The sequence below is a fragment of the Lycium barbarum genome, chromosome 9 (genome assembly GCF_019175385.1).
Source record: "Lycium barbarum isolate Lr01 chromosome 9, ASM1917538v2, whole genome shotgun sequence".
Classification (NCBI taxonomy): Eukaryota; Viridiplantae; Streptophyta; class Magnoliopsida; order Solanales; family Solanaceae; genus Lycium; species Lycium barbarum.
The window spans coordinates 67,351,955-67,365,940 of record NC_083345.1 but is presented as its reverse complement, the minus strand read 5'-3'; the positions used below and the strand labels follow the sequence as shown (position 1 = coordinate 67,365,940).

Here is a 13,986-nt window from a genome sequence, read left to right as displayed (position 1 = left end):
CATTTTCCTCTGCTTCACAAAATACTAAGATGTCATCTGCATACTGTAAATGTGTGATCTCCAAATTGTTTCCATCTCCGACCTGGAATCCCCTTATCCATCCTCTCTCATGTGCTGTGTTTAACATGTTGCTCATCCCTTCCATGACAAGAATGAACGGGAAAGGGGACAAAGGATCATCCTATCTCAATCCCCTTTGAGAAGGAAAGAAACCACATGGAGTTCTGTTGACCAGGACCGAGAATTTTACAGTGCTAATACACTGTTTAATCCATCTAGTACCAAAGCCCATCTGCTCCGGCATATTAATCAGGAAGCTCCAGTTCAAGTGGTCATAAGCTTTTTGGATGTCACGCTTCTCATAGAATGCCTGGTTTTTTACTTCTCTTCCTGGAATCCACACATTCATTAGCTATAAGAATTGTATCCATATTCTGTCCACCTTTGATGAAAGCCATTTGTTGTCTATCCACCAGTTTGTGGATAACCCTTTTCAGTCTCTCTGCCAGTAGCTTGGCAATGATTTTGTAAACTCCACCTATTAAACTAATAGGTCTGAAGTCATTGAGTTATACTGCCCCAACTTCTTTGGAATTAGTGCAACAAAAGTAGCATTCAAACTCCTTTCAAAATAGCCATCTTCATGAAAATTTTGAATAGCTGCTACTACGTTAGTCCTGATGATTTCCCAACATTGAGCAAAGAAAGCCATTGTATACCCATCCGGCCCTGGTGCCTTATCTCCTGCACATGCTTTGTTGGAATCCAATATCTCGAGCTTGAAAAGGTGCCATCAGATAAGTATTGTCATCTACCTCTAACACGGGACAGTTTCTCATGTCTAATTGAGGCCTCCAATTCTTTCTTTGTGTAAAGCTTCTCATGATAGGCTACTATCTCATTCTTCACTTCTATAGGATCTTCCACAGCTTCACCGTCTACTCTCAACTTGTCTATTGTGTTTTCTATTCTATGGGCATTAGTAGTTTTATGAAAGAAGCTAGTGTTCTTGTCCCCCTTTTTAAACCAGATTGCCCTGGATCTTTGTCTCCATGCAATCTCTTCATGCTTGGCTATTTCTTCAAACTCCATCGTCAGTGCCATTTAAGATGCTACTTCTCCCTCCAGAATTCTGTCATCCTGTGTCTCTTCCGGATCAGCCAATTGGGCAAGCACCATTTGTTTCTGGATCTTCAAGTTTCCTTGAGCTGTTTTGCACCATTCCTTCAGTTTATCCTTAAGAGCTTTCAACTTTGCGACCAAAATATAGTCAGGTTTGCCAATGTAAGTGAAGGATTCCCACCGATTCTTTACTCTCTCATTGAAACCTTCTGTTTGTAGCCACCAATTCTTAAATTTGAAATAGGAACTGGTTTTCTTCCATTCCCCACATTGTAGCATCAAAGGGGAATGATCAGAAGTTACCCTGTGAAGTATAGTCTGCTTGATGTTTCTGAAACTGGCATCCCATTCTTTTGATATGAGAAATCTATCTAATCTAGCTGCAATATATGTCTGTCTCCCTTTTTCCATTTGAACTTTCCTCCTAATAAGTCCAAATCCACCAGCTCCATGTCTATAATAAACTCAGAAAAGTCAGTCATTTCTTTGTTGGTTCTCCTGCAATTCTTCTTCTCTGAGGGGAACCTAACTGTATTAAAATAATTCCCACATAGGACCCAGGGACCTGGAATCAGTCCCCTTGCTGCTCCCACTTCTCCCCAAGTTTCATGTCTTTCCTGCCTGTCATTAGGAGCATACACCCCAATCATTTGCCAACTGAAGTCTTGACTTTTCCCAATGAAACCGCAAGAAACTGAGTACATTCCCACACTACTGATTACACCTTCCCCTTCCCTTTTATCCCACATTATGACTATGCCACCTCTGGTTCCACTTTCTTCTAGCTGCACATAGCTTACCCATCTACTTCCCCAAACTTCCTTAACTATATCTATAATTTTCCCCTCTACGCGTGGGAACTCATACTACTGTTAGCTGACCTTTTTTCAAAAAAAAAACCCGGACGACGTAGTATTACTCGTATAATAGAGGGATGATAGCGGCTCTTTGGATCGGTATTGGCCATTTAATAAAAGCAGATCTTGGTCCATGGAGTCCCAAGAAGGTAAGAACTCCAACCTGTCCGATGCTTCTTCGGCCAAATACGATATACAAGTGGGATGGGAATGAATCGCATATGTTGGTTGAGAATTGCTCGGGAATTCATTGATAATGACTTTCCCAGGTTCTAGGGAGGCTACTCTTCTTTTTTGTCGATCGAGCCGCTTTCCCTCATTCCACTCGTCCATCCCATCTTTTAGGTTCCATTTGGGCAATATGTATCCCGCTGGGTATGGCTTGTAGTAAACCTCTGTAAGATTAGGAGGATCATAGGGTAGGTAACCTTTTCACCATTCTTTTAGAATGGTGAACTACATCTGCTCTCCAGCTTTGTAAACAATCCTTGATCATACTCCTCTTCTTGCTACAGTTTAACCCCCTTACATTCCAAGAAACTATATTTAACTTCATTGATTTAATTGCCAGATATCCGCCCCTGCTCCTAGTACCATTGCTCATAAATTTTTAGTATCTAGCTCTAATCCCTTCAATTCATTCATCCCCTTCCTCTTTATGGTTGACTGCTCCCCCTTGTTCTCTTTCTTATTGTTGTCAATTTTCAGAAATAACTCTTTGGCCTTCTCTTCACACCCTCTTAAGTTTGCTCCAAATTCTGTACTGGGTTTGATGATGTGCTGTTTAACCCATTCTGGAGTACTGATTTGCTTGACAATTTCTTCATCTGAAAGTTGAATTCTCAAAGGAACAATATCTTCTGCAACTGTAGCTCGTCTTTTTCCATTGTTTGCCCCTCCCAGTGATCAATTTGAATGGGTTGGGTCTCTTTTTCCCCATCTCAGCTTCTTAGATTCTGGAACATGTTGGGTGATAAGCTTAGAAATATTTGCCTGTATTTCTATGCTTACCATGTCGTTAAGTTGGGCTTCAGGGGTTATATGATTTAAGTGATGGTGGACCTCTGCAAATGGGTCCACTAATTCTCGGTCCAATCTCTCAATTTTTTTAATTTGGCCCGCCACCGCCTCTAGTGGCCCTTTCCCTTTTTCCTCCATCCCACGTGTCCAAATATTTGAATTTTCCCCACTACTCGATGAACCCACGTGGGATTCCCTTTTATACGCTGAATCTGCGAATGTATATGACCTCTGTCCTTTATTATCCACCGGACAAAAGATCTACACTCTCTTGCCTTCGATAGCTCTGACTGTCGCCGGAATCTCGCACCATATTGGGATGGTGTATGAGAATCCATCGTTAGACACCGCGATAAACCTCGGAACTTCCTCCCCATCCCCTTTCACCTTAATCGAGCCCAGTGTAAATGGCTCTGGAGCTCAGTTTCCTCCTCTGTTTTCATATACCCTCCACACTTGTCTCCGATTTGCTTGAAGAATTCGTGTGACCACATGCTCAAAGGAAGCCCTAGAATTCTGACTCACACCCAGTCTCTTTTAATCTCTGCTGGCCAGCATCCCGTCGTCGGTTTCCACCATTCAATTTTCAATTTCATCTTTTTCCAGTTCCATTCTCCGGTCATGTGTGTTCAGCTACTTTCCTTGATGGAAGTTCGAAGAGAAGATGACCATCATTCATCGCAACCATGTGTTGCTTGCCCATCTTCTTACATCGTTAAGTGTAATGGCCTCCTGTGAGAGTTCTGGAACTTCCCAACAGTACACCTGTTCAGCAGATCTTTCTCAGAAATTGGAGTTTCCTCAGATATCTTTATATTATTTTCCTTGGACCGAATCTGAGCCTTTTTTGTGTTTTCCATCGTCCATCTGTTGCCGATGATAGCTTGTTTGAAGGATGTACCCCAACTGCTTAGTTGCTGGTCTCTGTTGCTCCTGCACTTGCTCTGGCTCATATACGAACTTAGCAATCTTGTGTGCCATATTCCCCATCCTTCTTTGATATTCCCCCATCCTTCTTTGTATGTGGTCTCCGGTATGATGATAACTGATTTATTTTGCCCTTGAATGGCAATGAAACTTATGTATCTACCACTCTCGTTGTATTTAAGAGTGCAAAAAAATTCTGAAAAATGATCCTTCAGATTCCATCTTCTGACTGCCTTCCCCTGTACTTTGGATGCTTCAATAAATACTGATATCAACCTCTTTAAGACTTTAAGGGGTCGTTTGGTACGAAGGATAAACATAAATAGTCCGGGGATAAGAATTTAGCAATTCCTTGTCCCTTGTTTGGTTAGTAATTGTGGGATAAGTTATTCCAGGAGTAAAAATAGTGCTGGGATAACTTATACCTGCCATAGGGTGGAATAAGTTATCCCCGGATAAGTTATCCCGGGATAAGGAAGAAACCTCTTCTTTTTAGAAAATATCCAATGTATAATACTTTTAATCCAACATACCAAACAGTCAATAAAAAATAACTCCAGAATAACTAATCCCAGCATAACTTATCCTTACGTAATTAATCCCAGCATAACTTATCCTAGCGTAATTTGTTTTTGAACCAAACGACCCCTAAGGCAAATTTTCACTCCTCATTAAATTCCTGCTGCGTTCCACCCACTCGTACCATGTTTCTGCACCAGATTTGCATTTAGTAATATCATAAGACTTACCAACCTGCGTTGTAAAATATACTACTGTCCCCTAACGAAGAAGAACCGACCATGGTGGCCGGAAAAGAACCCTCAGAAAAGGAAATAAATTTGAAATTACACTAAAAGCTCACTGGCCTCGAAAATCGTGCCTGGGAGCATTTTCTTTCCTATATTCAACTTCCCTTATCTGCTTTGAGGACACTTTAAAACTAGCTAACTGTGCAATGTCTCCATAGGTGATTGCTTGAGGTTTAAGAAAAGGCAAACTGAAAGGACATATTTAGGAAAATATTAATGGTCTAAATAGGCATCCGATGAACGGTGCTTTCCTGAACTTAAATTTTTCCACGCAGAAAGGGATTCACGCTGAGATTCTGAAAGAACCCATAATATGTGGCTTCTGGAACTACATTAACTTTAACTCTTGTTATTTATTCAATTTTATGATGCTCAATAAGGTGATAATGTATGCTAAACAGCTAAACATATATCACAACATGTCAAGAACAGGTAGAAGTATCAAACAGTGTGAAAACACATGCTACGGCCCTCTGTGTCTAGACTAGATACTTCAAACTATCCAACCTAGATCATGCTTGCCCAACCTACTAATTTGCTCCACATTCGCCAACCTAACATTGATACTTCCCACATCCGCCCTCATTGCACTCATCTCCATGGTCATCCCTGCAAACTCCTTAAGTAATAGAGCCTTTGAGTCCTCTCCATCATGAGATTGTCCTTCGGAATTAGTCATGGTACCTACAAAACTCAACAAACAATATTAGTAGTAAATTTCCTCACGTCGCTGGTTAAAAACTCTCAAAGTTTACCACTCAACCTAGGGCTTCGTCCAAGGTTGGGAATGAAAACCACTTGTCCAATCAAGCCTCACGATTGCTAAGCTTTGTGGAAGAATGGATTCTTGTGTTAGGATTGACGGACGACTCAAAACAAACGGACAAGAGCCAATAAACGTTCGACGAAATAAAACGAGAAAAGCTTGAAAATAGTTGGCACAAAAGAAATAGGACTCAAGAACTAATTAAAAACAATCAAGTAAGAACAATTACTAGTTGTTAATTAGCTTAGAGAATGAAAGAAAAGAGATAAGAAGTGGACAAAGACTCAGAAAAATTTTTGGAGAAGTTTTGACAGTTAGATCAGCTCTCTGAATCAGACACTGCACGCGCCACTCAGGCTTTTGCTGACGTGGCAACTTGCGTGGATTTTTTTTTTTTTTTTTGGAAAATTGGGCTAAATATTTCTGATATTTTTTTGAAAACTCACTTGGGCCCACAAACACTTTTTGACCTCTTGACTTGAAGAATTTGGATCAAACACCCTCTTTTTGGGTCTTCTTTTCTATGAAGATTTAAAGTACTTCAAGAACTCCAAATTTCCAGTCACCTTCAAATCAACTCCAAAAATTCCCAAATTTCGAATGTAGGTTCCCCCTCTACTAGTAAAAACAAACCCAATAATTTTCAAACCTTAATTTCCTCTTCTTCTCCAAGACCACCTTCAAGTTCTTCCACCTTCAAACTCCATTAATGGTTGATGGCTCAAAAATGATCCAATTAACTTGAAACATTGAATTTTGACTCAAATAACACTAGGGAACAAGTATCTAGTGTCAAATCAACGAAACAAGCATAACTTTTTTTTTGGGGTTTTAGAAGAATTTCGAATTTTATATATATATATATATATATATGTATGTATGTAGGTATTTTTTTTTTCTAGAACCAAAGGACGAAGAGTTGATGGAACAATTCTTCTACCAAGCTCTTGATACCAAACAATAAGATTCATAATGGAAAATCTAGAAATTCAAAAAGGAATTAAAAACCAAGGAATTAAGGTAAAAGCAAGACCCAATTAGTAAAGGAATTATAGGCAAATCTTGGTATGTTAAACCTAAATCCTCCTAATTGATTCCTACTAATGAACCTATACTAATTGATAATCAACAAGGAAGACTCAAATGAATCCACAAATAAGCAATTCAATGTAGATAATCAAGGACAAGAGTTTTAGATTATCAACCAAAGATCCACACAACTAATCACTAAGATAATCTCTAATTAACTAACTAAACAAATTATCACTCACAAGCAGTTTTTCTTCAATAATCAACCAAAAAAACTAATGAAATGACTAAGGAAACTATATGTAGTCTTGCCTTTTACAACTATAACTAAACAAATTATCACTCATAAGCGTTTTTTCTTCAATAATCAACCAAAAAAACTAATGAAATGACTAAGGAAACTATATGTAGTCTTGCCTTTTACAACTATAACTAAACAAATTATCACTCATAAGCGTTTTTTCTTCAATAATCAACCAAAAAAACTAATGAAATGACTAAGGCAACTTTATATAGTCTTACCTTTTACAACTAAGGCCCAAAAGTGACCTTTGGCAAAAGTAGCCACAAGTTGGCCGAAAATAGCCAACATTGGCTCTTCTTTGGCCGATTGCACTTTTAGCCACTTTTTATGGCTTCCCTTCTTATGCCTTGATCTTCAACATCCTCCCAAGTAATCATCCACACGTTATACACTCTTGAGAGATGTTCTTCAAGCGCCTCCAATGCCCCTCTCTTCATGAACATCACTTGCAAGTCTTGGAGCTCCTTGGCTTGGCTACGAGTGAAAGGCCTTGAAGGAGCGGTGCCTATTGGTATCATATCAACGAACTAGATGGTCACATAAGCAACACATATAACGTGCTTTTATGAAAAATCAAACAAGCTTAGAGTTAAAGTCTCACTTGTCTGAAATTTGATAGTCAAACCTTACTTGAAGTGCCAAAGTCAACCCAACTGAACTCAGACGGCTTCAGTCTATTTAAATTCATCAATAACATGTCCAAATTAGTCTAGGGAAATCAATCCCATAATTTGAGGATGTGGATCATATTTTACTGCATTGCAAAATAGCCATGAGGTTATGGTGGGATATCTTTAGATTGTTTGGCGCTTCTTGGGCAATGCCAAGCTCCGTGAACAGTTGATGTTCAGCTGGAAGAGTGGAGCTAGAAGAAGATGCACAAGGCTTGGAATGTTACTCCTCGTGTGTTAATGTGGGTCATTTGGAAGGAATGAAATAGGAGAGTTTTTTTTTTTTGAAACCGGTAACTGTATTCTATATCATTTGAGCAAAACGGTACATAGGTTGTGCTGAAACCATATTTACAAAGGTACTCCAGGACACTACTGTTTTAAGGCTATATTGAATCTAAAAAATCAATGATAGTAACAGTATCATCTGAGTAGACCTGATTACACCAAAAACAAAGCAGTAAGATACAATTCAGCTTGACTTTCTACACGCCATTTTCTATGCTATCAAAACACCTAGAGTCTCTCTCCTTCCAGATTGTCCAGCATATGCTGGCAGGGACAATTCTCCATCTGATTCTGTTCTTGGCCTGCAAGCCTGCTTCCTCCCAACTCTTTAAAGGCCTCCGAGACCTTTCCAGGCATGGTCCAAGATATACTTTTAAGATTTAAGAATATTCTCCAGAGCTGTTGTGTAAACTTACAGTGAAGGAATAGATGATTTACTGTTTCCGTTTCTCCATGTAGGAAGCATCTAGAACACAAAGGTATCCTCCTTTTCATCAGATTATCTAGTCTTGTGCAAGACTGTTTCTTTGGCTAAGAGCCACACAAGACATGAAAGTTTGTGTGGAATTTTAGTTCTCCAAATGTGCTTCCAAGGCCAATTAGTTATCTGTTGATTCGATTGATTCATCATCCTATATGCTGCATTAACTTTAAAAACTCCTTTGTTGTTCTCCAACCACCAAAAAACATCCTCGCTACCTGAAGTCCATTGAATTGTTCCAGTGTATTGAAAAAATCAGCCACACTTTGTTTTTCCCAATCATTGATGTGTCTTCTGAAGGTGAAATTCCAGCCTTGAGGTGTCCACAACTCTGCAACAATCCTTTGCTGATCTAGGACAATGCTGTAAATATCTGGAAATAGGAGAGCTTTTGAAGGGGTGGAGATGAGCTTTGCTCAATTGAGGAGTAGTCTCTGATCCCTTATTTTCTTTTGGTGCACCCATGTAGTTCTTATCTATATAGAGGATTGGGTGTCTTTTGGAAAGAACCATATGTTGTAGGTTTCTCCTTTTTTGGTATATCTCCTGTATACGGCCAAGATGGCCTATTTATTATCGATGGAATTTTTTACTTGATCAAAAAAAAAAAAAAACCTTGGGGTCAAAGTCAATCCTTGGTCAACTCAAACCCGTTCCTCAGGTTAACAGTCCGAAACTCGAAATTGATTACATGGATGCGTTACCCATTAGCTCAAGAATTCTATACAATAATCAAAAAACCTATTTTGGCATCAAATTATAGGTCATATTGATGATTTTCCTTTTATAGTATAAGGACAAAATTTCCCAATTCAAGCTTCTTGATCAAACATGATTTCATGGTCCAAATCTTATGAAATTAACACATGAACTGTAGATTAATCCAAGGAATCATTAACTTGAATTTGGGGTTGAAATCCCTCTTTTCCTTGATCCAAGTCCGAGAGCTTATCTTTCTAAAACCCCTAAAATTAGTCTTAAACGCTGCTGGAATTTTGAACTCAGCTTTTATCAGCTACAATGCCTCTTTTGCATTCGCGAGACCCTAGCTCGTATTCGTGAAGCACGATATGGGGGTCTGACCCAAAGACCCTTTGCGGATGAGACAATCCTCCTCGCAATTGCGATCCACTACCCACCATGCTTCGTGGTTGTGATTGGTTCCCTTGCGGTAGGAAAGAAGTCACCAGTACCAGAAAAATATGCGATCTCAAACTTTGTTCCAATGATGCCGAAAGATCCCCGAGCCCCTCAGGTTCAGACCTAAGCATGCCAACAAGTCCAAAAACATAATATACACTCATGTGAAGCTTCAATTCACACAATGACACACAAATACTCAAAAAGAGGGGTCGGTTTCCTAATTCAGCCTTTTAACTTTCCCAAACAAGATCACATTCCAAAACTTTCCCGAGCCCTTCGGGCCTCGACCAGGACCTCTTCGCTAAGTCTCAAAAGGTAAGGGCAACATGTCCAAGACGTCAAAACATGAATTTAAGTACAAATGCTCAGAACGTGGGTTTGAGTTGTTACCTGCCTATGAATTGGTGGGTAGAGTTACCTAGTACTCGTGTCAATGGGGCCTAGTATGATATGATCCTGGATCGCCGAGGAAAAGCGGAGCACATTGCGGATGATGTCGAATTGTTTAGCAGACTGGTTCTCCAAACATCTTCCAGTCGATTCTTGAAGATCATGCAGCTCCTAGCATGCATTCCTTGCACTTTTTGGGCTTGGAGTGAGTCAACGGTCTGCTAAACTATTCGACATCATCCACAATGTGCTCCGCTTTGCCCCGGCGATCCAGGATCATATCATACTAGGCCCCATTGACACAAGTACTTTGTAACTCTACTCACCAACGCCTAGGCAGGTAGGAAGAATTCACTTAGTGTCAAAGCTGTTCAAGTCCATCCCCCTGTGGGCATTTGGATTAGAATAGTGCATAGGACAGCAATAACTCGATAACCTACTGTGATGTCTAACCAACTTTAGTGTCCTCTGTTTCATGGGATGCGGTTTAGGTCCATGATTTCTAATTATCAGTCAGTTCCAGATTTCTTGATTGATTTCTTTCAGTTACCCTTCACAGTGACTCAAAGTAAATACCCTTGTTTAGATGAAATCTGTATTTGTTACTTGAACTGGCTCAAGTTTGAAAGGAGGAGCTTGCCAGCTTGGTCAAGCCAAAACCGAGGCGAGCCAGCAGTTCACAAGCCGATCCTTTCATTTACACGCCTAGTACAAAGCTATTAAACAATTCACAGGAATGATGCTTAGATTACAAGATTAGCGAGTTTGAACAGTTATTTCCATTATGAGTGATATTTTCGTGGAAATTATTTGGTTGGTTCATTAATGAGTACTCCCTCTGTTTCAATTTATGTGAACCTATTTGACTGGGCACGGGGTTTAGGAAAGAAGAAAAGACTTTTAAACTTGTGATGTTAAATGCGTTACATATATTTTGTGTGGCTATAAATCATTGCATAAAGGTAAATTGTTTCCAAATATAGAAAGGGATCATTCTTTTTGGCACGGACCCAATAAGGAAATAGGGTCACATAAATTGAAACGGAGGGAGTTGTATGTTTGTTATTCTCTTTTTATGGTAAGTCCTTTTTTGTCCTTGGTTCATTCAAATTCTTTACATGGGCTTATTTGGGTTTTGACTATACAACTGACGACACATATTTCTGTCTTCTTTGTTTAGATTGCAGTTGCCCTGGCTGTTGCAGCAATTCCCGAAGGGCTTCCTGCTGTTGTTACAACGTGAGTGTGAAACCAAATTCTTTGAATTCGTAAGCTTGTGTCTGGAAAAGTTTTTTATAAGATATCTGGGTATTTTTCAGCTGGGATACTTGCATGGATGTTATTATCCTTACATAATGTTTTCAAAGGAAAAACAAACTTAAGGGGTAGAAGCACCAAGAAATTTGCCACCTAGATGTTACTTCTGGAACCCTATGCAAAAGTCTTTTTCCTTATGGGTTAAGCAAAAAGAGTGACGTCTCAGTTAGTCCGCTGTGCCTAGAGAATACACTTTTAATTTTTTTACAAGTGTCTCATGGCTTAAGATTTATTTTCTGATCAGTATGCGAATAAAATGATTTTTGTCAATTGAACTGTGTATTCCTTGTTGTCGGCTTCAAAGATAATCCATGCTTGTTACAGTTTCTCTATTTATCTGTTGAGTAAGTGCTTTGCATATTACAAGTAGCCATTATCCTCTTTGTTTAAGTTCTCTGTCCATTCTGATATGCTGCCAGAAAGTTGTTGCTTAGTGTGCTAATAAGTTGTTTTCATCTCTCCAACACGTAGGGCAGCCCCGTTTTAGATAAAGAGGACAGTAAACCTTAAGGCTGACTTTTGGTTTTAGGTACATGCTGATGGGGAAACGACTACCATACTTTCTCCTCTCCGTTCTCTTTCTCTTGGACACTAAAGCATTGCCTATGATAGTAGTGGAAGACTATGTTGCTTGGACTCATCAAAAATGTCGACCGGTGTGTGTCAGATCCTCCAGAAGTAGTGTATTTTTTTGGAGGATCCGTCACGGGTGTGGCAACATTTTTGGAGAGTCCGAGCAACTTAAGTGGAAGATGACAAACAGTAGTACAACAACAGCAACAACATACCCAGAATAATCCCACAAATTGGGATCTGGTAAGGGTAGAGTGTATGCAGACCTTACCCCTACCTTTGGAGGTGGAGAGGCTGTTTTAGATAGACCCTCGGCTCAAGAAAGCAATTCAAAGTAGTCCAGAAAAAGAAATAACAAAATTGAAGAAGCCATGGCAAAATGCTATATAAAGCATGACAAGCAATTTGAAAAAAGGAACAATAACTACCACAAAATATACAATATAGAAGTACAAGAGACAACAGATAATAACAGAAGTCGAAGGACAAGTAACTACAAGGATAATACTACGACTACTAGCATGGAAATATGAAGATGACAAACATTATTTTCACAATTTAGTTAGATTGCTATTTAACATATAAATGTTAAATATAATAGTGACGGGGTAAGACAAACGAAGAGAGAATGAAGAGAAACTCAACTTGATTATCCCCTCAAGCTATGGGGTCTTAAGTAGTGAATATACAGGTGCTAAGAGAGGACGGTTTTACCTAATTACATAATCAGTCTAATTACTTCTGACTATCCTAATTGATACATGATATCATGTACATTATTCGTATGATAATCTTGACAAGTCGTGTGTACCAAGCTTGTTACAAATGTAACTGGTACGAAAATCAGTGAGGACTTGGTAAAAATATCAGCAAGTTTATCCTTTGATTTTACGAATTTTTTAACGTCTCCTCAGAGTATCTTTTCACTCATAAAGTTTTGATAAACTAGAATGTCCCAACAATCTATGTAATAAATTGGGTGTATCAGTACACGAGAAGCTGTGGAATGAGGACAATGTGTGAGTGATTTAGCAAGGATAAGGTAATAAAATCCATCATGTTATTCACATCTAGTACTAATGTACCGTCTCGTACTGCATTCCTGTATGACAACAGAGTCTTTTGAAATGTTATTGAGTAGTTAAGCTCCAATATCATGTTGATTTGTGTGACCATCTCATCTAAAAGCTTAAGTTGTTAAAGAGACCACACTTTTTAATTAATTAATTATATTGAGTCTCAACACGTTGCCTCATGTGTGAACCTGATTCTTTTTCATGGGTCGAACTCGTGGAATAAATTTTTGCTTTTTTTGGGTGGTGATGATATTTTAACCCATGGCCTCTTGCCTGCTTGATACCACGTGAGAAAGTAAGACCATAGAAGAGAGAATTGCGAGAAACTCAGCTTGATTTTTTCCCCAAGCTACTGGGTCTTAAATGGTGAATATACAAGTTCTAAGATAGGAAATATTCTACCTAATTACATTATCAATCAATTTAATTTTGATTTTTGACTAATCTTAATTGAAACATAATATCATCTACAATATTTTCTTACAACATTCTTAACTATAATCTAGTACTGGGAAAGTTGAAAGAAAGGAATCCTTTTTTTTTTAATTTTGTTATATTGAGTTTGTTACAGAATCTTGAGTGTGTTTCCTTCAACACTTTGTTGTTGTTGTAAAACAATGAGAGTATCCCGACATATTTCTTTCTGAGATAATTAGAGGAAGATGATACTGTCCCTGCATGTTTGTTTATATGATAAATTGAAAGTGGTCTAAAATAGAGGCACCAGAAGAAAGCAGATTTTACTCTTTTTGGGTTTTCTTTTAGAGAAATTTCTGTCCCCTCATTTTTAGATCATACCCTGGCCATTACTTTTTTTTTTTTAAATATTTTATCTGTCTGTATAATTCCCGACATGCTTACCACTATATCTTTATCATGTTTTGTTACTGTTTTGGTATGCTGCTCCCATATACATTTTTGTTTCTTAGGTCAATTTTATGCTTTTTTCAATCTCCTCTACCTCCCATCGCACCCCCCCCCCCCCCCCAAAAAAAAAAAAAAAGAAAGGTAGAGAATCCTATGAACCTTTATCTGATTATGGCAGGTGTTTGGCCCTTGGGACAAAGCGAATGGCTCGCTTAAATGCTATTGTGAGATCTTTGCCGTCTGTGGAAACCTTGGGCTGCACGACAGTAATCTGCAGTGATAAGACTGGCACTCTAACAACAAATATGATGTCTGTGTCAAAGGTATGTTGTAAACTGTTTACACT

General features: G+C 38.8%; 1 protein-coding gene across 7 annotated transcripts in view; it reads left to right on the top strand.

Annotated features, from left to right (window-relative positions):
* Positions 1-13,986, top strand: part of LOC132608892 (calcium-transporting ATPase 3, endoplasmic reticulum-type) — a 93,298-nt gene that overhangs the window by 33,298 nt on the left and 46,014 nt on the right. For all 7 annotated transcript variants that reach the window (XR_009570594.1, XM_060322670.1, XM_060322671.1 and 4 more), the window contains 2 exons: positions 10,988-11,046; positions 13,819-13,963. Coding sequence is in view for 6 of the 7 variants with exons in the window: in XM_060322670.1 (XP_060178653.1) it covers positions 10,988-11,046; positions 13,819-13,963 (204 nt within the window). In the remaining variant the exon portion in view is untranslated. The remainder of the gene's footprint in view (positions 1-10,987; positions 11,047-13,818; positions 13,964-13,986) is intronic.